Genomic DNA, 25,607 nt, shown 5'->3' on the forward strand with positions numbered 1-25,607 from the left:
TCGAAATCCACTTCACTAGATTTAGCTTCTTTTAGCACGCTAACCACAGGATATTCATTTGTAACATTTCAAAAACACCGGTGTTACAAGAGGCTCTGGAGGGAAAAGTCAATCTGCCGACTTCAAGACAGGGTGGAACCACTCTGGCGATTGACCAGCCAGGATAGACTGGGTGATCAATCATCGAACTGGGCTCTTTGGGCTTAAACACACAGGTGCTCTAATGTTTCAGAGGATGTAAAGTGTGAGAAACAATTGTGTTTTTGGAACATTAAAGCATGCAAATTTATAATATCAAATTTTGAAAGCTGAAAATGAAAACAGTTCTCTTTAATATCTTCTTCTATTGCACATCTCAGATTACAGTGACCAGTTATAGGTTGTGACCCACTAGCGCGTGCTCCTGTCGCGCGGAGCTCGAGGCGGGTTTTGGGGGGCGCGAGGGCGGAGTTTGCGGCGCGCGGGTGGCTGAGGCTTGGCACAGCCTCCCTCTTAATGGAGACGGGTTGTATCCACACCGCGATGGCTATGGGTCTAACGTCGAAAAAACCATCTTCTAGAAACGTCGGGGTGGAGCGCAAGAACCTCATCACTGTTTGCAGGTAGCCTTTTAAAACTACATCACGCGACGACGGGCATTTTGGTGCGTATCAAAATGCAAAATTCGATGCGTCGATGAATTTGTGCTGCGACGATGCTTCGCGCGTGCGCTCGTTTAGTGCATCGTCAGTCGCATTTTTATTTTTAATCCAAAAAACTCGTGGGCTGTTAAAAAGATGCAAAATGATAGTGGCTATTTAATGCTTAACGATGTGATTTATGAGATAAGAAATGCATACGCCAAAGGGAGTTTCACTTAAGTTAAAATGTTATCAGGGTTCATTTACCTACCTGAGCGTTTGGGGTAAGTGGAGTTTACACAAGCATTTCATTACAGCGCTGAATCACTGCGATAAACATGTTGCCCACAGATAAAACCGTCCAGAAAACACACACGGTTCTCACAACAAACACGACACACACACACGTTCACCTTCAGCTGATCTCCGGGTGAGCATCCTTCACACACGCGTCACCAAGGACAGACTTACTGATACTGTGTCGTACGAAAACCATGTCAGTTTCGGAAATAATCGGTCTTTACATCATCAAAAGACTGATTCTCTGTTTAAAGGATACGATGGTAAGACGATATTATAGTGACGCTTTGGGCGAAACTCGTCCTGGTGCGTCACGATGCAGGTTCAACAGTAAGTTCACTGAGAATTTCAGGCGCTTTTTGTTACCGTTCAACGATTAACAACATCAGATCTAACCGTGTACGGAAGGAGTGTCACTCCGGTTGTGTAACCGCAGGAGAGAGAAGACATGCCGGTGTTGTACCGGCGGTACAGGCAGCAGCACCGTGGACCTTCACGCGCTCATTGCGTCACTGTGTCCGCCTCGGTCCATTCCCCGGTGCTGAAAGAATAAACGAGACTCAGACTGATAAAACCCGCCACCGAGGCTACAGGCAGGCGGTTAAACCCCGGCATATAGTCATTTCTCTCTTTTTTAGCGCAGGGAAGTAATATCGCCATATGAAGTCGTCTTTATGTGGAACAATGTAGCTACCATATTTTTGGTGAAAACACAAATGGCTTACTTTATTTATTTATTTAGATTCCGTGTTAATGTGTAAGAGAACAGGGAATTATATAGTTGCTGGAACCTTTCTTCTTTACAGCCTTTAACTAACATGGATAACAAATACAGTGGAACAGGAGTACATACTTTATTACAATGTATAAACCCCCCACACTACTGGGGAAAGAAAAGTTTATCTAACCTAATCTGATCTACACGCAAAATGTACCATCAACATTTCTTCAAATCAAATCTTTGACTGATGTGGACATCTTGTGGACATCTTGGGTTGGACAATTTAAGACTCGTAAATGTTACTGTGTTTACAGCAGATGTTCAGGCGGCCACGTATGTGTCCTCCAGGTGAGCCTCACGCTAATGAAGGAGAGCAGTAATTAGGAGTGGTGGGAGGATGTGAAGCACAGCCAGGACTTCAGCAGGCAGCGAAGGCAGATCCTCACTCAGCTTCATCTGATTTATGAGCCATCAGCTTCTGCCAGAGCAAAGGGGCTTTATTTTAAGGTCGGCGTTCCTGAGCTGCAAGACCCCCCCCCCCCCCCCCCCCCCCGAGTTAGCTTACATTTGCTTGTACCACTTGGATGCCGTTAAATTTACTGATCTCACCTGCACGTGTGTGTGTGTGTGTGTGTGTGTGTGTGTGTGTGTGTGTGTGTTTCCGCTGCATGCCTGGTGCATGTGTACAGGGGTGTTGTTGCCCTGCCCAGTTGCAATGGACTAACATTAGTGTTTGTTGAGTCATCGGCTGAATCACTTTGGACACGTGTGGAACAGTGAGCTTCGTCCCACCACCACTGCACCACACACACACTACTAGCCTTGTATTTGTGCAGTATACTGAGTGGGCATTGAATATTTCATAGGCACACCAGTGTGTTATGTGTGTGTGTAGGTGGGAAGCGCTGTATGGACAGAGACCCTGACCCTGTATAGCTGCTGGGTGGACAGAGAACACTGTTGCCCCCGTATGAACCGTGCTATTGTGCTGGAGTCTTGGAAAGTGTTGTCAAGGAGATGATTGTTCCATGTGAAGCAAAAGATTATGAGGTCATCCCAGTACAGTAAAACGGTTCTGGGCACCCCAGAAAAATGTGTATGTTTGTTATTCAGTAAACCTTTCAGTGCTAGTGGAAAGCGCAGTTATTTACAACGGTTGTCAGGTAGTGTAAAGTTTACACTACCTGACAACCGTTGTAAATAACTTTACACTGTAAACATGAACAAAAATTAATATCAGATCAGCAAACAAAGTCAGCAACCATTTATTAAACATGAACCCCAGTCTGAACCCCACCTTCCAGAACTCTAGCGTCCATGTGTCTTTAAAACACTGGTTAAATGCAGAACACACAAACTTAGCAAAAAAAAGTAAAAAAAACCTTCAATAATGGACTTCAGTAAGCACAAAGACACTGACACAAATGGTGGTAATTTTTTTTCACTAATTACCTTACTTGACCACATCAGGACTATTGTAATCTTGGACACTGAACAACGAGCTACATAAGACACAGACATAAAAAAGAATAAAAGGTTAAAACCTGGAATTTCATTAATATTTGCTAGCTAAGACATCTCAAACAGTGGCTCAACATTACATTTTAGGGAAATCACATAAATTAGCTCAGTTTACATCTACTATCTAGTGTAACTAAAACCTTTTGTTTTGGCACTGCAAAAGCGCGAACATGTAACTTTAAATCTTTTTTGTGTTTCTCACTCTGGTCTGTGTTGGTTTTCAGATCTTCTGACATCAGGAGTGTTTTTCTTCACACCTGCTTTACTCACTCTTGTTCTCCATTGAATCCTCCACTGCGCTGAGATGTCTGCTGATAATATGGCGACCAACGTTGCTTTCATGTAGCTAACAGGAAGGACAGCAGCACTTCAGGGTAGTCATGGGCCGAAGGCACTTTTTCATGGTCATAGCCAAGAGGATGTTTGGTTTAATGTGTTTGCCGAGTTCTGGCATTTTCTCTGGAGACCAGCTGACTACAGCTACTGCTTTTGAGCAGATGAAGTGAATCTTGTGCAGTACTCACGAGAGAAGATGACGAAAAACCCAAATCCTTTCATTGCCTGCCAGGCCTCCAGAGGGCAGTGTGGGGCTTTTCACAGTTTCTTCGTGAACTCAATTGAAAAAAATGCTTCTGGTCTATCACTGCCCAATCGTATTGTAATTGGTGGCCTGGCTTCCGAATGTGTGTTATGAAGGGATTTCTAAGCATCTAAGTAAGGCTGTTGACAAGGATTCTTGGCTGTGTGGAGAATATTTACACATGACGGAGTATTTGGCTGTTAGAAACACAGTTGGGGCTCAGTGTAAAGCACATTCTCTTTGCTTTCCTTTCAAAGCCCCTGTCAGTGGTGAGTCAGCGCTAATGTCTGAAGCATTAGTTACACTGCAGTTTGTCCTACTACTCTAAACCACACACACGCATGCACAAAACATTCTGTTTCACAGAAATAATCCAACAACACAGAGTCACACAGTACATGTACATTTTTGAAATAAAACGAGTGTGGGAGGAACTATGTGTTTTTGATTATTTTTAGGGTATTTCAATGAATTCTTACTAGCACATTCCAAAGATGTGTTTAAGCCATAGGTTTAGATATTTTCTTGCTTGCATATCCCAATATTATATGGACAGAAAACTGATCCTGCGTCAACATGGGACAATTAAGTGTCCGTATGACATGAGAATAAGGAAATGAGACATAGTTACGTACAATAACAGAGGTGTGAAACGATTCCGTCACCAGAGGGCGATCTTAGGGGGCTTCACGTGTCTTAAAGGAGAACGGGGCAGGATTACTTCCATTCCAAGTAGAGAGGTCAGAGTTCCAGCAGTTCTGAAGAAAGTCTTTGTTTGGCTAAGTCTCTGTGTATTTGAGAGAGAAGAAATCTGGATGGCATAAGTTCACCATGAAAGTCCGTGGATCACCGTGATCACCAAACGAGCATCTCCTGTTGAATTCAGCGATTTTGGGGTTTGCCAATGATGTAGCTAGACGTAGCTTATGGAGCCTGTTGGTCTTGGTGTTTTTAGTGTGTGTGTGTGTGTGTGTGTGTGTGTGTGTGTGTGTGTGTGTGTGTGTGTGTTTGGGATGTGTAAAAGGGCCTGGGTGGAGACTTTAGGTGGAAGTGCGGCCTGTTAAAACGAAGGGCTGAGGGAAACTGGTGGAGGCAGCTTGTGTAACCTAAGGAAGATAAGATGTGTGTGTTAATATTGAACGCCTCACATGCTTTCAGTATCAGCATGCTTTCCTTCTTTCTTCCTCCCTCCCTTCAAACATGAGGTAAAGATTAGGAGGGCAAAATTATGTCTGGGAACGGTTGGGAATTAGTGGGGAGAGATGGGGAGAGTTGGGGAATGTGTTTGGTGCCGGGGTGGTGGGATGAGCTGACACGTGGCCTGTGTTAGATGGTGATGGCACCACGTGGACACTGCTGAGGAGATAACGTGTCTGAACGTGAGATCCTTGCTATCACAGGATTTCATCAGAAGAGGAGCACGTGCCCCACACGTTTGAATATCTCCCGCGTCTGCGTTTGCATTCACATAAATGGGCAGTTGTTTGTGTTTTCCGGGAAACATGCTATGATCCCAGTTCCCTTTCCCCTAGATGACAGTCGAATCTAATTAGCATTTGAGAATGCAATGACATGAGTCCTTTGAGATTTAATTTAATTTAATTTAAGTGGGCACGTTTTTTGGGGAATAATTACTGCTCTCTTTTAAGCTCCGCCCATCTATCCCACTGAAACGCACACCCTCTCTTCGCATCATGAGGTGCCCCAGTGTACACACTTCATTATTCCCCAGTGTGAATTCTGCCTTTGCCACAGAACCTTAAGTCTACAAGTTCAGAGCACAGTCCGCAAGGCCGGATATTACCTGAGCTGAACGTCAGTGTAAAAACCTCCATCAGTACTACGTTCTCAGAGTCCCTTAACTTATCCATCAGTATCCCTCAGAATCACATGCTTTTGTCATTTACCCTGCACATACACCAGCAATTCTACAACATCACACTCATCAAAACCTGAATCTGGAAGGCCGTGGGACACATTGCCATTTTGCATTAGTGAAATCCCTGAGGAAAGTCAACAGAATTCTCCATCTGCTCTGAGCACAGTTGTTATGTCATGCTTGACAGTGTTGTATTATCTGTAGTTCCTGGTCTGGGGGAGTCGTGTAATGTGTGGTTGTACACTCTGGTCCTAGGTCAGCTGTCGAACTTGAACAGAGGAGACATCCACTGGGGGGAGGGGGGGGGTGAGAGAGGGATAAGGGAGGAGAAAGAAGAGTATGAGAAATATTGAGAAATGGGAAGAGTGCACAAAGATCAGAACAAGCCAGATAAGAGAAGTGACCAGCTAAGAGGTAGAAGGAGAATGTGGGTGCAGAGATGCAGACATCATGGCTGGAGTGAAATCAGCAATCCTGTGCAACAAAACGGCTGAACGAGTTGTGAACATGGAAGGCCAGCAGGGGAGGGTGGATGGCCTGAGGCTTCAGAGTGCATTAAAATTCAATACCCCCCCGCGGTGGAGTGATCCGGAGGGGAACGGCATGGCTTTCCCTTGGCACGCTACCAGCACGGGCGAGCGTGAGCGCACAAGAGCCGTTTGTTCTGGGTTCAGCGGCCGTACACGCTTGTTTCTCAGTGTCAAATTGTACCATGGGCATCTTGCTGCCACAGTCACCAATTAGCATTTTATGCGGTAAGCGGACCTTTCTCCGCGGTACCGCGCGGTGTGCTTGATCGCTGCACCCGCCCACATCAGCCTGGACCCCTGTGCTTTGACTGCTCCATCATTTACAAGGGAATAAATTGGCTCTTTGCACTGAAGGCCCCTCCGTTGTCACAGTGCAAGAGTCCAGTTCATGCCAGTGCATGTAGCTTGAAGCATTTAGACTTCGTAATGCCCTCTAAACGGTGGTGTCACAGGACAACAAAGGACCTGCAGGTTTGGGAAGGCTATGGCCGTGGCTACACTGATCATTTAAACATAGCCCCAAGAACTGGCATGACGTGACGGACTGGCAGTCAAATATTTAGACTACTCAATACTACAAAACTCACTGTTTGACTTGGATTTATAGGTCAAGTCCCTTTTCAAATTAGATCTCAAAAGCTCTTAAATAATTCAGCCATTGGTGAATGATCAAATCCTTATCATCAAAAAAAAGGATCAAGAGAACCCAAACAAATAATTATGATGAAGCTAACTACTTCACACACTAATTGTGTTGTCTGTTTGCTAACCAGGTCTCAAGGTTCACCCTGAATCCAATATTAACAGGGAATGAGAAAACAGCACCTGTTGCATTAGACACAACTTAACCAGGACTCTGATTCACTAACCTGCATCCATGACATAATCCAGAGCAATTAATGGAACAGAAAAAAAAACCTTGACATCAGATTCAAATCCACCAGTTTCTGGGTACTGAAAAAATACTGTACAAATAAAACAGCCTCGTTGCCCAAAACAATGCCCTCAGAATTCCACAGGAATGGTGCCATTGCTTCAGGTTTCTTTGACGTTTTCCTCGTTGACGTGCTGGAGCAAACCCTCCCCACCACTTCCCTGGCTCCCCACTCCCTCCCCACACACCCCTGCACGGTCGCTTTGGCTTCACTCCTTGTTAAAGAGTCTTCCTCTTGGGCATCAGTGCCTTTCGGAAGGACGTAGTCTTGGTGCCTCGGCTGTAGCTGGCACCACCCAGGGAGATCTTGGTCTTGCCGCTGGTGATGGTGGAGGAGCCCAGCGACGTGGTGCTCTTGCCCCGGGAGATGGAGGAGTTACCCATCATGATCTTGGTCTTGCCCCTCTTGATGGACGTGCCCCCCAGGTTGAGGGCCGTCTTGCCCTCTGTGATGCTCGTGTTGCCCATGCCGGAGGAGAACTGACTCGACAAAGAGGAGAAACTGCGAGAAGCCTCGCGTCGGCAGGCCCAGACGATGACGAACACCTCGGGCTTAGAAATCCTTCCTCTTCTCCTTCAGGAAAGGTGTTTTTTTTAAATTATTTTCTCTCCCCCCCCCCCGCGCTTCGTTATCCTGGTTTTACAGGACGGGGATCCAGTGGCTCATCGCATGCTCAGACGAGAGCGGCAGTGCCCTGGCTTGCACGGACACTGCCTGGCTGGGTGTGACGGGCAGGCGCGGCGAGCGTTGGGTTGGGACCAGAATGCTAAGCGTGCCCGCTGCCACGCCGTAGCCCCAGCCCCCGTGCCCCAGCATAAAGCCTTCGTTGAGCGGGACGACGTGGGCCCCGGCGGGGCCACATACCTCCCCTGTACGCCGTGAATGGACAGAGGCAGCCGTAGGAGTCCGCGGACCTCGCTGGGGGCCGGGGACAGTGGGTCTCATTGTCCCACTGTTGAGGCGAGGCAGGGAGACACACTGAAGGAGACATTGTTGAGGGGTACAATCGGTGGTGACATCACTGAAGTTCCTTGGCATTGTTTTTCAACAGAACTGGCGTCTCGGGTAGTTACTGTACATGGGCACTACGAGCACTGAGGAGATGTACATAAAACAAAAATCTTGACTGCATTCAGCATGGGCTTTTTGCTCTGCTGTGGTTGAGCATAGATTTGTATGACAGGAAAAAAGCAAATTAATTTAAATAAAAAATTTGAAAGCAATTCAAATTCAGGTACAATTTATTATTCTTGTTATTATCTTTGAAATTATGATGTTAGTCAATTAGTTACATTAAAGTTCACGTTTAGACAGAAAAATATACTATATGTGTTTAATCATTCCACATGGTATGTGTGTTGATCATATCATACAGGTGATCTGTACTGTTGACTTTTAGGATAAGATTATACCTAAAAAAAACACGAGTGCTAGTGAACACGTGTATTTGGCCACATGCCCTCTTGGGTGTGTCCACATTACTCCATACCAGCTGTTCCATACTGAAACCCTGCCCAGTCACCACAGCTTAAAACCCACACTGAATCATTACAATCTGAATCCATGATCCAGTTACAGAAACCTCTCACCAGTAAACCTGTTTTCTTTAAATCAGCTTTGACTTTCAATTCAGGAACATGAATTTCATACCGGATTCCAAACTGATTTAAGGTGCAATAACGTTTTCCGACATGCAAAACACTTGCGTCTCCCATAGCAACTAACCTGCATGAACATTCTTTATCCCAGAGTCTCTTTGTGTGTGTGTGTGTGTGTGTGTGTGTGTGTGTGTGTGTTTGAATGTGTTCATGTTTGTTGTTGTTCAGTCAGAGTTTAAAGTCCCAGTAGAGGTTCCACTGAGTGTCTTTTCCTCTTTTGAGGAGTGTTTTCACTACAGTTACAGACCTCCTCCCTCGCGTTAGCGTGGCTTTGCTTAAGGAGCTAGTGGTCTCGCCGTGTGTGATCGTGGTCGTACCCACCGCGAAGGCGGTCTCTCCTCGCCTCAGCGTGGTCTTGCTCCTCGACACAGCTGTGCTGCCCAGTGAGATGGCGTTCTTCAGTCTCTGCAGCCTGGTTTTCCCTTTGGTGAAGGTGGTCTTCCTCATCAAGACGGACGCCCGGCCGGCCGGCCGCTCCCTGCCCGCTCCCTCGTGCCTCCCCTCGCTCCCCTCGCTCGAGCTCGCCTCCTTGTTCCTCATTGCTGTTGCGAGCCCCGCTCCCGCCCTCTTTAAGTGGTCCTGCGTTTGGGCATCAGGGCCTTGCGGAAGGAGGTGGTGGTGGTGCCCCTGCTGAAGCTGGCTCTGCCCATGGAGATGGTGGTCTTGTCTCTGGTGATGGTGGATTCGCCCATGGAGGTTGTGGTGACCCCTCGAGTGATGGACGACTTGCCCATGGTGATGGAGGTCTTGCCGCGGGCTATAGAGGAGCCGCCCACGGACAGGGCCGTCTTGCCTTCGGTGATGCTGGTGTTCCCCATGAAGGCATGAAGGAGCCGGACCCCCTTTCAGCCAGTGCCCTCCGCTCGTCTCTCACCGTCTGCCTGTGAATCTAGCAGCTAGAGCAACGCGCACATGCCGGAAACCTGCAGGCTGACCCTGGCAGGGAAGCCTTGCCAGACTGGGGAGATTCACAGTGACAAATGTGAAGTAGTTGTGAGAGCAGCCCTAAATAGATCAGGCCACTGCGTGTCGAGTGAGTGGGTGGAGAGAGAGTGCGAGAGAATGTGTGGGTGTTTGTGTTCAGGGTATTCTGTCATTTTTCTGCCCATGAAGCTGATCTTAAAAAAAAAGAAAAAAAGAAGGCACCGTGTTTGGAATGGAAGCCAAGCAAATGGACAAAGGTCGTCACACCGCTGACAGATGTATTGCCTGATTGGATAGGGCCACAAGGATTGTGCTTGTTGTCATGGTAATGGGGGCAGGGCATCTGAAGAGGCGCTTTGTGTACTACACTGAACAATCGAGGCTGACCTCAGTGGCCTGCAATGGCACCGTTCCCAAAGGCTGCCAGTCCTTCAGAGTACAGAACTTGTGTGTGTGTGTGTGTGTGTGAGAGAGAGAGAGAGTGTGTGTGTGTGTGTGTGTGAGAGAGAGAGAGAGAGAGAGTGTGTGTGTGCGCGCGGGGTGTTATTCTCAATTACTGTGGTGCAGTATTTCTATTAATTCTATTAAAATGTATTAATGATGAGAAGTATGTTTTCATTTCAGTGTTTTTCACAGTGCTGCTTCTACACTGCAGGTTTTCGGTGAAGACCCTGTTGGAGAAGTACACCGCCGAGCCCATCGATGACTCCTCAGAGGAGTTCATCAACTTTGCAGCCATTTTGGAACACATCCTCAGTCATCGCTTCAAAGGTAAAATGGCGGATCCCCTCACATCACGATACGAGTTTAGAAGTCACGTGTCATCACAAACGTTTTTAAGATGTGTCACTAGCCGTTTTGTTTTTTATTCTTGCTTTGTGAAACTGGGCCAGGTCCAGGGGGCTGGTTCAGCTCAGATGGCCAGAGAAGCTTCTGGGACTATGTGCGTGTGGCCTGCAGCAAAGTCCACAACAACTGTGTCAGCAGCATTGAGAACATCGAGAACATCAGCACGTCCCGGGCCAAGGCAAGCCGCTCGGCCTCCACACGTCTGATTTAGTTTAAAAAAACTTTTATTCACAGATGTTTGAAGTGTAAAATATGTCAACAGACATGGCAGCCACCACACCCTAAGCCTGGTACAGTGATGGATAACACCAACGACCTGACTTCTTAAGTGGCAGTATTGGTGTAGAAGGGCAGAAAGGTTCAGTCATCCAGCCATACTGACAAACCTTAAAAATAAAAAATGTTAAATAAAAAGGAAAAAAAGAATTCCCCAAAATCATACAGTCTAAAAAAAATCAATCCAGCTTTTAAAAGCTGTCAGTCATACATGATTTTAGATGGTACTTTAAAGATAAAAGTCTAAATATTTGGAGTTTGTGACATGATCAAAACGTGTGAAAGGTCAGCTAGAGTACCACTACATCAGTTACAAATTTGGCTTTGCACAAATGGACTGTGTGTAGCATTTTAATTGAATGAGATCCTCTTGAGCACCAGAGGATGTAGAATCACCACCTAGTACAACCTCCCACCGTTCATCCCTCCATCACGTGATTAGCTCCGCCTCCCATTTGAGTCTTTGTTTCGGAGCATCAGCATTGTATGACGATGAACTCCAAATGTGGAAGTGAAAATCTCCTCAAAATCTCTCCCTTCGTGTCTCCGGGAGATCTCACGCCCCCGTCTTCCCCCTTTCTGACCGCTTTACCTTTCGGCTGTGTGACGTGTCTATCTCGCCGTTGTTTCTCTCTGCTGGTAGGGCCGGGCGTGGATCCGCATGGCTCTCATGGAGAAGCGCTTGTCTGAGTACATTGGCACCGCCTTACGGGACACCCGGACCACAAGGTCAGTGTCGCACGTCTATGAAAGACACTGTAGCACAAAGAGGACACTTGTCACTCTCTAAAAGGACACAGTCCTGGGATATTTACCTAAAGTGAAGTTCACCAAATGACATCCATGTCACGTGTGTGTGTGTGTGTGTGTGTGTGTGTGTGTGTGTGTGTGTGCTGCAGGAGGTTCTATGATGACGGGGCAATCATGCTTCGGGAGGAAGCTACAGTGCTGACCGGAATGCTGATTGGACTCAGTGCGATTGACTTCAGGTGAGAGCAGACACACCTGCACCACAGGTGAGAGCAGACACACCTGCACCACAGGTGAGAGCAGACACACCTGCACCACAGGTGAGAGCAGACACACCTGCACCACAGGTGAGAGCAGACACACCTGCACCACAGGTGAGAGCAGACACACCTGCACCACAGGTGAGAGCAGACACACCTGCACCACAGGTGACGCTTCCATTGCTGCTCCGCCTGCTTCACCACGGAGAAGAGCAGATACACCGTAAACATCTCCTGCACTAGGCTCCTCCCACTTTACTCCACAGGGTCAAAATCTGAAACCTTCACAGATACTGTTATCTAGAAAATTTTGCTCTCTCTCTCTCTCTCTCTCTCTCTGTCTCTTGTCCCTTGTCCCTCTTCCCCCTACAGTTTCTGTTTGAAGGGAGAGGTACTGGATGGGAAGACACCTGCTGTGATTGATTACACACCGTACCTGAAGTTCACCCAGAGGTGAGGGATGCTAGCACTGAGCGTTTTTCTCTTTTATAATCTAATAAACTCACAGATGCTGACATGCTCTTTTTTGCTGGCTGTTATTCATTTAATCCGTTGACATCCTCAGTAAAACACTTCAAAAATGTACAAGTATTCAGAAAGACGAGCAGTTTTCTGTTTTATTCTGTAAGAATAACATTAGACAGTGTTTCTTCACTGAGATTTGATCTTTGTTGACTGGTTGAGAACTGCAAAATCTAGTAATGTCTCTGTCTCAAATGGGATGATTTTCCTAAAGCTTCCTCAGTCAGTGCTGCTGCAATGAATCTATATCTACAGTGAGAGTGTGTCTGTGCTTTCTCAGTACTACGAATACCTAAATGTGATGCTGCTGTAGCTATAACTGTGTTGTGGCTCTCCGTAGCTATGACTACCTGAGTGATGCTGGTTCTCTCCGTAGCTATGACTACCTGAGTGATGCTGGTTCTCTCCGTAGCTATGACTACATGAGTGATGCTGGGCCTCTCCGTAGCTATGACTACCTGAGTGATGCTGGTTCTCTCCATAGCTATGACTACCTGAGTGACGCTGGTTCTCTCCGTAGCTATGACTACCTGAGTGATGCTGGTTCTCTCCGTAGCTATGACTACCTGAGTGACGAGGAGGAGCAGCGCAGTGTGGACAGCAGTGCGAGTGAAGACAGCGCCACCGAGCATCCGTACCTCCCACTGCTCACCGACGAGGAGACCTGGAGCTCCAAGTGTCGCAAGATGGAGCAGAGGTTCAAGATCGTCTACGCACAGAAGGTAAAAGGGCAAGAACACACACACACATACACACACACACACACACACACACACACACACACACACACACACATACACACACACACACACACACACATACACACACACACACACACACACACACACACACACACACACACACACACACACAGACACAACGTACAACTAACAGATGTGTGTATATGTAGCAGGACATGTTCAGCAAAGCTTTTGTTAGTTGTGTGTTTATTTGTTTTTGTTTCTGTTAGAGTGAATACATTAATATAAAGTTCACGTCCTGTATGAAGAGCATCGCACCTGTGCTTGTCTCCAGGGTTACCTGGAGGAGCTGGTGCGCTTGCGAGAGTCCCAGCTGAAGAACGTGGAGACAGAAAATAAGAGACTACATGTCAAACTGGAGGACTTGCATGTCCAAAGCCAGCAGGAGAAGAAAGAGCTGGAGGCCGTTATACTGGAGCTGCAGTCACAGCTGTACATGGACAGACACGACACACAACACGTGTTTACACACACACCAGCACACATAGGGTAGATGTGTACACACACACACACCCACAGATCTGAATACACACTTAGGGTAGATGTGTACACACACACACACACACACAGCCACAGATCTGAATACACACGTAGGGTAGATGTGTACACACACACACCCACAGATCTGAATACACACGTAGGGTAGATGTGTACACACACACACACACCCACAGACCTGAATACACACGTAGGGTAGATGTGTACACACACACACACCCACAGATCTGAATACACACGTAGGGTAGATGTGTACACACACACACACACCCACAGATCTGAATACACACGTAGGGTAGATGTGTACACACACACACACACACCCACCCACAGATCTGAATACACACGTAGGGTAGATGTGTACACACACACACACCCACACCCACAGATCTGAATACACACGTAGGGTAGATGTGTACACACACACATACATCCACAGATCTGAATACACACGTAGGGTAGATGTGTACACACACACACACACCCACAGATCTGAATACACACGTAGGGTAGATGTGTACACACACACACACACACACACACACACCCACAGATCTGAATACACACGTAGGGTAGATGTGTACACACACACACACACCCACAGACCTGAATACACACGTAGGGTAGATGTGTACACACACACACACACACACACACCCACAGATCTGAATACACACGTAGGATAGATGTGTACACACACACACACAGCCACAGATCTGAATACACACGTAGGGTAGATGTGTACACACACACACATACATCCACAGATCTGAATACACACGTAGGGTAGATGTGTACACACACACACACACCCACAGACCTGAATACACACGTAGGGTAGATGTGTACACACACACACACCCACAGATCTGAATACACACGTAGGGTAGATGTGTACACACACACACACACATACATCCACAGATCTGAATACACACGTAGGGTAGATGTGTACACACACACACACATCCACAGATCTGAATACACATGTAGGGTAGATGTGTACACACACACACACACACACACACACACACCCACAGATCTGAATACACACTGTGGAATGGAATCTTCTGCATACCAGCTTCTACCCCCACATTCATATAACCCCTTCTTTCTTTCTTTCTTTCTTTCTTTCTTTCTTTCTTTCTTTTTCTTTTGTCTGTTCCACTGGCTTCATGGGTACTGTAGGACTGGTGTTATTCCCTGTGAAGCAGCCCATTTGCCAACAGATCTGTCCGTCTCTTTAGTCAGCCAATGGCCATCCACACCAGTTCCTGGTGGCCAAGGCCACGTGCAGCTTTTCCGCCGGTAGGTAGCGCCTGTGTGTGTGAGCTCAGTGGAAATGCACAAACTGAATGAAGCGTGTGGTCAGGTTTCATGTTTTTGAAATGGCTGTCGTGCGTGTTTGTGCAGGAGAAGCTTTCACAGTTTGAACTTCTCCAGTGAGGCCAGTCTGAGCTCAAAAGATTCCTTCAAGAGAGGCCAGAAACAGAATGGAGACAGTGTTTGGTGTTCAGCAGGTATACACACACACACACACACACACACACACACACACACACACACACACACACACACAGACATACAGAGCACACTTGCCATAACGGAGCTGGCTGTCTCTGTGGATGCACTGTACTGAGAGTGGGTTCTGTACAGAAGCGCTGCCAGTTGGATTGTGGGAGAAGGAATCCTGTATCCAGCACGTGATCAAGCTTGTTGTCTCTTTCATAGCTAAAGACACCACTCCGTCTATGCTGGGCCTGTGTGGATCTCTGGCCTCTTCGCCCAGCTGCAAGTCTCTGGCCAGTCTCAAGTCCAGCGAGTGTTTGGTAAACATCAGCACGGAACCCAGCCCTGCCCTCTCTCCCAGCTAGGGGGCGCCAGATATTAGCTGAGCTAACGAGGAGAAATATCAGCTCCCGCCCCCCAACCACTATCTCGGCTCTCTCCATCCTCATTCAAACTTATTTATTCAGATCGCAACAAAGCTGTTACAGGGGGAGTCGGGCATAATTAAGTTGGAGTGCGGCTGCTGTGGACGCGGATATCTTCCCTTCGTCTTTTCCTTTTGATGAGTCTGTGTTGAGTTTTGGCGTGAATAGTCATGTTTCACCACCCCGATGTGTAAGGAATTTATACTAATTCCACATAATGAATTTCACATAAGGTCCAGTCATCATTTTCATTCTCCTCCATTCGGATTTATCGTGCGGCGAGAAAGAATGGGGGAAAATGAATTTGTGCTTGTCTGCATGAAACCTGATCTCCATCCAGAATGATGGTTAATGTCCTCACTGACCTGATGTGCTTGTGCCAACAACAGTTACGCCTGGTGTTGTGTGTGAGTTTGGGCAGCGGCAAATGGAAACTGAAGCCTGCACCTCCTGAAGCTCTTTTATGATTGTAGAGCTTTGATTGGCCTGAAGAATCGTGCTGCGTTGTTTATTCATCTGGTTCTGTTGTATCAGTGCTTTTTGTCTTCTTTGGCAATAAAAGGACCTTTTGAATTATTTTAATTTCCATTTTCAGCTGTATATCATTGAAATATCTTTCTCTGCTTTTGAAACACTACAGCGAGTCTTCCAAGGATCTGTTTTTGTCTACCCAGAGAAAAATTAATTATTGCTCAGATTTTGACTGGTGAAACATGTAAATGGGCAGGTTCAGGGTGGAATTTGAACAATAAAAGTTATATGTAATTGAGTTCATGTACAATATAACGCAACATATGCCAGGATTTATATCAAAAAGAAAACACTCATGGCAAGGAGAAAACAGACTTTACCTAAGACAAATGATCTCCTACGTCCCACAAGTAAAATACTATATTGCCAAATTTTCATTACTAGCCAGCTAAAAGTCCATGAAGCTGTCCAAGAAACGTCCAAGAAGCTGGAACCATCGATATAACGGCCACAGGGCATTTTTCACTTGATGCAGCAGCCCTCTAGTGGACGACACTTCACACTGACATTTAGTAGTACTTGTGTTTTACAAGTTCGCTCCAAACAAAGAAAAAGATTTATCTAGATATGATTTCATTGGCTGCGTTATGTGTAAAGATGGGAATGTCAAAACTGTACAGATTCAACGGTTCTTACACTCTAAATGATACGAAGTAAGCTGGTTAACAGCATTTGTAGAGTCCCCTAAGGACACGTTGGTCTTGCTATCGTTCATTTGTGCTGGTTAGTTTTTTGACGATGTGTGACGAGTGTGAAGTATGAGGGTTTGCGTATGTTTATGCTTTCACCTTTAATGTATGTCAAATCAGTTAATCTCAAGTCAGTGTTATTAGTTATGAGTGCACGAGGATGAATAAATGATGCATGTACACGAATACATAAGTCAGGAACACACACTAAAACGGAGTCAGTAACTGGCCTATATTAAATATGCATTCAATGAACACACGAATGCACACAAATGCTATAGAGGGCCATGTCGTAACGGCCTAACAGTGAAGACGTCCTCCAATTCACTTTTCCATTTAGTTTGTAAATAGATCATATTGAAAGTTATATGAAAGTTATAAACATAGATATGTAAGAATTGATACTTTCCATCTGTATAGTGAATGCATATTTGCATGACTTTACTGAAGTCATATTTCAAATGCGCAGTACCACAACATGCTTCTTGGTGCAAATTTTAATAATGTAGGTGGGAACAGCGTTTTAACGTCCACCCTTGCATGATCGATGCTTCAATCAACCAATAGGGGAGAAGTAGTATTTTTCAGCAGCCAACCACGGTGTGAACATGTGTTTGGACACGCCCCCCTCAGACGTGAGTATATAGGTTGGCTGTTGTCAGATAGTGGACTGAAGAAATTGGCAGAGAACCAACAATGTAGACGACTCCACAAACTGTAGAAATCTGAAGTCAGGCTGCGTGTATCTCTTCAAATAAGTCGAAGCGTTTCAGTTGGGTTTAATACAGGTACTTAGACACTCTGCTAAAGATAATCGCTACCATATACGCTTGCAATTTTAATAGTTTAAAAAGTTTTGGAGAATCATTAACATCACAAAAGAAAGTAGCTGGCTGCTAACAAGCAAAGCTCGAGTTAACATTAAAACGTCGCTCTTCCTGTGGGATTACCGAGAAACCTCAGTACCTGAAGCTTAAGAGAGAAGGTCTAACTGGTGTGTGTGTCTGTGTGGAGGGGGGACTGTCGTGCAGGGATGTCGTGTGGAGGCGGAATGGCGCGGGGCTGTAGCCAAGGTCTGCAGCCCCTCCGGGCCACTGTTCAGTTTCAGCTCCACACCAAGACTCCGCCACGCTGCAAAGATGCCAAAACAGGTATGGAGAGATGTGCAAACCCTTTAGAAACGGGTAATGTTTTAAAAATATATACTTGTTTGCATATTCTCAAGAGTCTGTCCTGGTTTCTCTCATTCTTAGCATTGGTGTAATGCTTGAGTAAACAGATTTGACTGATTTGTATAGAAACTATAATGTGACGAGTGTATGTGCAATAAAAAGAGAGTTGCTAAAATTTCTGCTTGATATTTCCAGAATTCTTGAAGTGAAATTGCCCCTCTATGAATAATCCTGCTTTCAGATTGTGTTAAAACACACACACACTGTCAAAGTCATAATGGATCCCTAAGAAGTTTGTCAGCACAGTGTGGTGTTGACACATTTTGGGCAAATGGTATGCAGGGTATTCCCTGATGCCACTGTATTCTGTGTCACTCCTTGGCTACTCTGCAGCAGCAACACTGGGCAGTGTCGTGGCCACAAGCATCTGGTCCTCAGGTGTAGGTGAAGGAGAAGGATGTTCTGGGGTCCGCTGCTTTCACAGGAGTCTCGGTTGATCACACCAGGCATCGGAAAAAATATATATATGTTTTTCCCTTTTCTTCCTTCAGGCCAAATGCGTGATGGCTTTCTTACTGTGAGAAGAGATCTAGTTTTTGGATGCTTGTTTGTTTTCTGTTCAGTTCAAGAAACCTGGCTACCAGCAGCATATTGTATGATTGCAGCCACAAAGTGAATCGGGCCTGGCATGAGGGATAATGTGGGCGGGGCTTCTGCGTCTTTGTGTGTTTGTCAGGCTGTTAAGATTGAAAACAACTTCTTGATTCCTTGCTTTTTCTCATCAGGGCCATCACCAGGATAAACATTTTGGTGAGGTGTACACTGTAGAAACGTGACTTGCTTCACATAAAGTAATAAAGCACATTACTGGATATGTGTAGGGCAGCTGCTGCCCCCGTCATGACACCACTGTGTTTTGAACTTGACTTTTTCTTTTTCTTTACTTTTTCAAGCAATTAACTTTTTATATTTTCACCATAAAACGTTCAAGCCACCCTTGCTGCTTCAGCTTGTAAACATGGGACTTTATGTGGGACATTATGTGTAAAGAATGATGGACCGACTGTTTTCATTCACACATTTTATATTCCTCATCACTCTGTTTACCCTTAAACAACACAAGCAGCGTTGGCTCAGCTAAGACAATGATCGTTATTTCACTAAATAATTAGTTGCCTAACTTTTAATAAATTTTTTATTTGCAAAAATATTTTCAACTGAAGATGCACACTGAAACCTTTTTCAGCAGGGTTTTTCCTGCTCAAAACATTCTAAAGAAACTGTAGGTGCTGGAAATGTTTGAAAGCACACATTTCTGCTCACCAGTATTAACATTAGCTACATGTCAGATCAGCACCTGACTGATTACGCTGCTCTGAAGGGAAACTGTTGTTTACCATTAGATTACTTTTAGTTGAGTAGTTAAACCATTGCCAGCTGCTCTGAGGTCACTGGGAACCAGTCGTGTTGCTGCCGACTGACTTTGAAAGCTTTTGCGCGTTGTAGGCTACGCTCAGCCATTATATTGTCAGAACCTCGCTGTTTCAAAATTTAGTTTCATGGTTAAGGGTTCGAGGGGGAAAAATCTTCTGAAATGGCCACAGTCCAGACCTCAACGTCATCATAGCTAGTTATGGCATACGGGAGCTCCTAAAGTATCTGAGAACAGATGGTGAAACGCTTCTCTTCACATACTTCTCATTACACAGAGACTCCAGCATTAAGCCCTTTCCTGAAAGTACATGTTGGACTCGGGTTCGGCACACCAGTCTGAAGATCTGACTGGAAGACGCTGTAGTGTCCATCTTATAACTTCAGAGCACTGATCTTTGGATGTTTGCCTGGTTTGGTCATGGGTTGTTGAAAAGTGACAACTTGCATAAAGGCCTAGTGTTTATTGATCAGATTTTAGCAGAGCGGCCACTAGTCCAGCAGGGATCTTCTTTCATCTGCTGAGAGACTTTTACTTCTCGTGTGAAAACAACGAGAAGTAAAAGCATGTTGTCGTGCTTGGCTGTTGTGTCTCTGCTTGGCTCGGGGCTCAGTCTTGTGTGTAACTCAAGTCCATGTGCCAGTGCGTGTTTATTTTAGTAGCCAGCTCTGTGTGCTTGCTGGAAACGGAGCTTGGGGTGGGTGGTGGGGTGGGTGAAGGGGTGGGCGCAGCAAGTCAAGCCCAGCAGAAGAGTGCACAGGGGGTTTGTGGTGTTTTGCAACCTTCTCAACACCACACACACACACACATACACATGCCTGGTTTGAGGTTTAGCATCTGGCAGCAACGACTGAGCTCAGAGGCACATTGTGGAAGCAGGAGCAAGGAGGAGGTCTTGGGGGACGGGCACCTTGGGAGGGGGAGGGGCACCTTGGGAGGGGGAGGGGCACCCAGGAGCAGAGGAGGCAAGTCCTTCCATGACGAACTCCTGGAGCTAAATCGTACCTGAAATACACTGGAGTCACTGTGTGGAGTCTGTGTGCTCCACAGTGGCATTAAAGACGTCCTTTTTATTGTTTGCTTGAATCAGTAATGAAACTGGACTTGTAATGGCAAACGGGGGGGGGGGCAGGGGTTGCTTGAAATTAAGGTGACCATTCAGACTTGGCACTGTAGTAATCTGACCTGTGTTCAAGACTTTCAGCTTAATGCTACCCTTCCAATTAACATTTTTGCTCAGTTGCTCCCAAATCTGTTGTGCTGTGAAATATTTTCAGGTAATTTAATATTAATACTGATGGATGTAAGTACAGCCGTGTATCAGAGGACAGGTCTGTCCAGAGCAGCACACCTGTATCAAATCAGGGCTACAGTGTGGCTTGCTGAAATCCGTAATGGACCTGAATTTGTAATGGCCAACAGGGCAGGTAGTTAAACGAACCAGAGGTGGAATATTCATTCCTTTATAATTGTTGTACAGTATCTGCACTACAGTAACCAGCTCTGTAGGTGCTGCACAGTTGATCAAGCACCACTAAATTTGAATTTATCTGTCTGCATTTTTTTGTATTTGTCATTTTCTTGTCACTGTACCACTTTTCTGTAACATTTTATACTTGTCCCACTCACTCTGTGTAAATATTACCCTGACCGTCCTGTGCGTTGCTCTCTAAGCTGTTTTCACCCCCCCCCCCCCACATGTTTGCAGGGGAGTCGAAGACAAAGGCCCGTCCTCCAAAGCCCGTTCTGCGGCGGACGCTGTCCCTGGACACGCTGGTGGGGCCGTACCTGCAGGGACACTGGCCCAAGCAGCCTGAGGGCCACGCGTGTGTCGGCGTGACCTGCGCTAACGACAAAGCCACGCAGGTGAGCGGGAGCCGGCGTCCGGCACGTGTGCCCGCGCACGCCCACGTTTCACACGTGCACGCCCACGCTCCTCCTGGCTCCTCTGCTGCCTTCTTTACACACGTGTGTGAGGGTGCTGTGGCAAAATGTCCTGCTGGAGGCCTGCGGCTGTGGGCGAAATGGCCCAAGATGTGCTCAGATCATTTATCATGGCACGGACGCTGCCGTGGAAGACGTGGGAATGAGAGCACGGTGACCACGAACCGAGCGTGGAGGCGTTCGGGGAGCTGCCATGTTGTTCTTACTCAATGGCTTCCACATGGGCTCGGAAAGCCGTGGGCCGATGGGTGCTGCATTACTGTTCTGTGTTGTTTATAACGGGCCCTGCCCCCCCCGCGTGTGGTGGTTCCTAGTCGTGTGTTAGTAACCTTATCAGGTTAATTTTGATGCTTTTTGAGAGAAAGGGTACAAAAACTGTCATGCTTTGCTGTGTCGTTAGAGGGGTTGTGTGTGTGGGCAGGCAGAGGTGTGGAGTGTGTGTGTCTGGGCCCTCAGCTGGGCGGGCCGGTGGGCCTGGGCACGTCTGCTGGCCCCTGTTCACAGGGCTTTTGTGAAGCACAGCGGTCACCTACCAACACGCTGACCGCCAGCCAAGCAGAAAGAGGTTTTGTTTGTCATGGCTTCCATCGGTCTTTGCTTAACCCTGAAGTGTATGCGCACGCACGCATTCAGCCCACTCTCTCTGTTTTACATCTCTGATGAATGAACTGAAACCACCACCTTCCACCCAGAACACATGCACGAGCACGCTTACACACACACACATACACACACACATACACACACACACACAGCTGGAACCACAAACTAGTTTGTTTTTTTGTTTCATCTGCCCCCCCCCCACCCCTTAACCCCCAAACCCCTCGCCTCTGAAACTGCTCCAGTCATCTAGATGCATCAGAACCGGGATACTGCTGGTCCATTTATAGACCCTGATCCTGTCAGCCTTGTCTCCTCATTTCATGATGGGCTGGATGGATGTGGAAAGGGAGGGGGCAGTTTATACTTAAACCAAGAGTGCCATTGGTCGGGGGGCACGGAGACCCCGCCCTCCCTGCTGGCTCAGCCTGTCAGGAGAGGTGGCAGTCCAGCTCCTGAATGGTGTCAGGCATGTGAACCCCTTTCTCATACTTTTCATTTATAGCTAACTGATGCCCGTGTGTCATGACCTCATCATGAAGCGGTGTGAGGCATTCCTGCTATGAGACGTGACCATATCGGAGAGGGACACACACACACACACACACACACACACACACACACACAGGGAGGGAAGGGGGTGAATTTCTGCTGTGTTTTACAGTGTGGAAGACTCTTCCACACGGGGACTGGCCGAGGGAGACCAGTGAAGTGATCATCAACAGTAGGAACACCAGGGGACCGTGTCTCCTCCGTAGGGGGACAGCACCTATCGGGGACATTTGGAAGCCATGAAGGAACATCCAGCTAGCATCCTCATCTTCCTCACCTGCTGACACACACACACACACACACACACACACACACACAACGTGCAGTGCAGCCGTACTGGTCCAGCAGTCGTAGCACCACATCCTGAGTGTTTGCCTCCGAGACCCCCTCCCTCTCGGCGTGTGCCCCGGGCCCGCGGACACCGACACAAGGTACGAGGACGAACGGCATGACGGTGCGCGCGCGTGTGTGTGTGGATGTGTGTGCGGTCGCGCTCCTGTCCGGCGTCTGTAAGGCGCGAGGCTGCGGCGCTGAAACCCGGCGGGGCTTTGTTGACATGTTGAGAGCAAAACTGGGACACGGGTTCAGTTGAGTGCGCACACACACACACACACACACACACACATACACACACACACGCCGTCTCCTCTCCGCAGCTGCGCAGTGTGTGAGTCTGGTGCAGGTGTTCAGAGCAGGTGTGTTGCTTCTGTGTACCGCAGTCAAATGTAGTCACTCGAGTGGGGAAACCTGTTTCACTTTCCTCCAGAACCAGTGGAAAAAAGAGGTCAGTGACTTCGGTGAAAGAGGCATGGCGGTGTTGACAAGAACTCAGTGAGACGTGCCGGATGTTGTAATGTGAAGTGGTGCAGTAGATCGGCTTGGGCCTGTTGGGCACCTGGATAAGACCTAATGTTAACCTACATGAAACTGAACACCATGCTGCAATAAGACACCCAAAAATCTAGAAGAGGAGGAAGAGCATGAATTAAGCTAAAGCCAGCCATTAAATGAGATTATAGCCATTAAATGAGATTATAGCCATTAAATGAGATTATAGCCATTAAATGAGATTATAGCCATTAAATGAGATTATAGCCATTAAATGAGATTATAGCCATTAAATGAGATTACAGACATTAAATGAGATTAATAAGTGTTTTGGCTGGGCTTGCCAATGTTACGAAGTGTGTGTGTGTGTGTGTGTGTGTGTGTGTGTGTGTGTGTGTGTGTGTGTGTGTGTGTGTGTGTGTGTGTGTGTGTGTGTGTGTGTGTGTGTGTGTGTGTGTGTGTGCCCCCAGACCCCCAGTTTCTGGATGGAGGAGACAAGGAGGCGAAGAGGTGGTGTAGGCCACAAACGCTCGGCATCGTGGGGCAGTGCTGAGCACCTCCGAGAGGTCAGTACTCCTGTTTATTATATCTCAGAGAGGTCAGTACTCCTGTTTATTATATCTCAGAGAGGTCAGTACTCCTGTTTACTATATCTCGGAGAGGTCAGTACTGCTGTGTTACTATATCTCGGAGAGGTCAGTACTGCTGTGTTACTATATCTCGGAGAGGTCAGTACTGCTGTGTTACTATATCTCGGAGAGGTCAGTACTGCTGTGTTACTATATCTCGGAGAGGTCAGTACTCCTGGTTACTATATCTCAGAGAGGTCAGTGTTCCTGTGTTATTATTAGGGGTGGGCATAGATTAATTTTTTTAATCTAGATTTATCTCACTGAAATCTTGAAATTAATCTAGATTAATCTATATTAAAATATCTCATGTGCATGCTACCCAAGTAATGACTAAAAGTCAGTTTTTGAGATTTCTTAATACAGATGGTGCATTAGACCAGGGGCTCATCTCCTGTTTCAAAAATGCATCAATGACTGCTTGAGAAAGCTGTTCTACTTTGATATTTGAAGAAAAAAAAACATGCTCAATAAAATGTAGGCTACTCGTGTTCAACGGTTTATTCAGTTAAGCATGAATTTGTAAGCCTACATACTGTACATTAAAAGGGGTTGATAACATGTTTATTCAGCTAAACATGATATTTGAAATGTAAGCCAACATTTAGTACATTTAACCTCACGGACGTAATTTGGGGGAGTAAATTGGATGTAATTTTTCAAATGCCGGTTTTGGTCCTCTGCGACGCATCTAGCGCTAGGACCATGCAGAAAACGACCGCTCCGAGCTCCGCTCCGGTAACACTTTACGTTCCTAAAAATGAATTTTCCGTGAAGCAAACCTGGCGACTTCGTGGCCGCATCCATGTAAAAACACGTACGATTTTTAATTCACAGGTTTAAAAACTCGTTCTCCCCCCTACTGTGCAATTTGGTTAGGAATACAGCCGAGCTAAACTATCAAGTTGAAAGTCATCATAGTTTGCTTACCCATTTTGACCCAGTTCCCAACCCAACTTTAAGAATAGATTAACGGCGATAATTTTTATATCGCCCGATAAGAGTATCAAATTAATGAACGCCGTTAACACCGTTAACTGCCCACCACTAGTTATTATATCTCGGAGAGGTCAGTGCTCCTGTGTTAGTATATCTCGGAGAGGTCAGTGCTCCTGTGTTAGTATATCTCGGAGAGGTCAGTGTTCCTGTGTTAGCATATCTCGGGAGAGGTCAGTGTTCCTGTGTTAGTATATCTCGGAGAAGTCAGTGTTACTGTATCTCGGAGAGGTCAGTGTTCCTGTGTTAGTATATCTCGGAGAGGTCCGTGTTCCTGTGTTAGTATATCTCGGAGAGGTCAGTGTTCCTGTGTTAGTATATCTCGGAAAGGTCAGTGTTCCTGTGTTAGTATATCTCGGAGAGGTCAGTGTTAGTATATCTCGGAGAGGTCAGTGTTGCTGTGTTAGTATATCTCGGAGAGGTCAGTGTTCCTGTGTTAGTATATCTCGGAGAAGTCAGTGTTCCTGTGTTAGTATATCTCGGAGAGGTCAGTGCTACTGTGTTAGCATATCTCGGAGAGGTCAGTGCTACTGTGTTAGTATATCTCGGAGAGGTCAGTGTTCCTGTGTTAGTATATCTCGGAGAAGTCAGTGTTCCTGTGTTAGTATATCTCGGAGAGGTCAGTGCGCCTGTGTTAGTATATCTCGGAGAGGTCAGTGCGCCTGTGTTAGTATATCTCGGAGAGGTCAGTGCGCCTGTGTTAGTATATCTCGGAG

At 46.5% G+C, this 25,607-nt stretch overlaps 2 protein-coding genes and 2 long non-coding RNA genes across 10 annotated transcripts in view; 2 read left to right on the plus strand and 2 right to left on the minus strand.

The window, feature by feature from the left end:
- Positions 1-443: 443 nt before the first annotated feature.
- On the plus strand, positions 444-16,118 carry rundc3aa (RUN domain containing 3Aa). 4 transcript variants are annotated; one of them, XM_076996999.1, is made up of 12 exons: positions 468-602; positions 1,990-2,148; positions 10,324-10,439; positions 10,562-10,695; positions 11,437-11,522; positions 11,693-11,782; positions 12,176-12,256; positions 12,882-13,047; positions 13,361-13,518; positions 14,773-14,892; positions 14,998-15,104; positions 15,316-16,118. In XM_076996999.1, exons 2-12 carry the CDS (start codon positions 2,105-2,107, stop codon positions 15,456-15,458), a joined length of 1,245 nt encoding a protein of 414 aa, XP_076853114.1. In that variant the 5' UTR covers positions 468-602; positions 1,990-2,104; the 3' UTR covers positions 15,459-16,118. The 4 variants fall into 4 exon arrangements, with proteins under 4 accessions (XP_076853112.1, XP_076853114.1, XP_076853113.1 ...); XM_076996998.1 differs by having other exon boundaries at positions 474-602; positions 1,956-2,148; XM_076996997.1 differs by lacking the exon at positions 1,990-2,148 and having other exon boundaries at positions 444-602; positions 15,316-16,117.
- Positions 2,891-9,284, minus strand: LOC143508473 (uncharacterized). 4 transcript variants are annotated; one of them, XR_013129356.1, is made up of 3 exons: positions 9,066-9,284; positions 4,735-4,848; positions 2,891-4,696 (listed from the first exon to the last, which is right to left on the minus strand). It is a non-coding gene; the product is annotated as an uncharacterized LOC143508473 (long non-coding RNA). The 4 variants fall into 4 exon arrangements; XR_013129355.1 differs by having other exon boundaries at positions 2,891-4,848; XR_013129358.1 differs by lacking the exon at positions 9,066-9,284 and adding an exon at positions 7,021-8,818 and having other exon boundaries at positions 2,891-4,848.
- LOC143508474 (uncharacterized) lies at positions 2,891-9,738 on the minus strand. Its single transcript, XR_013129359.1, has 2 exons — positions 8,812-9,738; positions 2,891-5,910 (listed from the first exon to the last, which is right to left on the minus strand). It is a non-coding gene; the product is annotated as an uncharacterized LOC143508474 (long non-coding RNA).
- Positions 16,119-17,421: 1,303 nt separating the features above from the next.
- fam117aa (family with sequence similarity 117 member Aa) overlaps positions 17,422-25,607 on the plus strand; it is a 13,852-nt gene continuing 5,666 nt past the window's right edge. The window contains exons 1-4 of the mRNA XM_076997006.1: positions 17,422-17,526; positions 17,753-17,889; positions 21,051-21,208; positions 23,737-23,832. Coding sequence (XP_076853121.1) covers positions 17,772-17,889; positions 21,051-21,208; positions 23,737-23,832 — 372 coding nt within the window. The 5' untranslated portion in view covers positions 17,422-17,526; positions 17,753-17,771. The remainder of the gene's footprint in view (positions 17,527-17,752; positions 17,890-21,050; positions 21,209-23,736; positions 23,833-25,607) is intronic.

Source organism: Brachyhypopomus gauderio, chromosome 2, assembly GCF_052324685.1.
Source record: "Brachyhypopomus gauderio isolate BG-103 chromosome 2, BGAUD_0.2, whole genome shotgun sequence".
Taxonomy (NCBI): Eukaryota; Metazoa; Chordata; class Actinopteri; order Gymnotiformes; family Hypopomidae; genus Brachyhypopomus; species Brachyhypopomus gauderio.

Excerpts from the sequence above, each read along its gene's own strand:
- rundc3aa (XM_076996997.1), top strand. The coding sequence starts at position 496 with ATGGAGACGGGTTGTATCCACACCGCGATGGCTATGGGTCTAACGTCG. Across the intron at positions 11,523-11,692 it reads CGGGACACCCGGACCACAAG|GAGGTTCTATGATGACGGGG; the intron begins GTCAGTGTCGCA and ends TGTGTGCTGCAG. Across the intron at positions 15,105-15,315 it reads CAGTGTTTGGTGTTCAGCAG|CTAAAGACACCACTCCGTCT; the intron begins GTATACACACAC and ends TCTCTTTCATAG.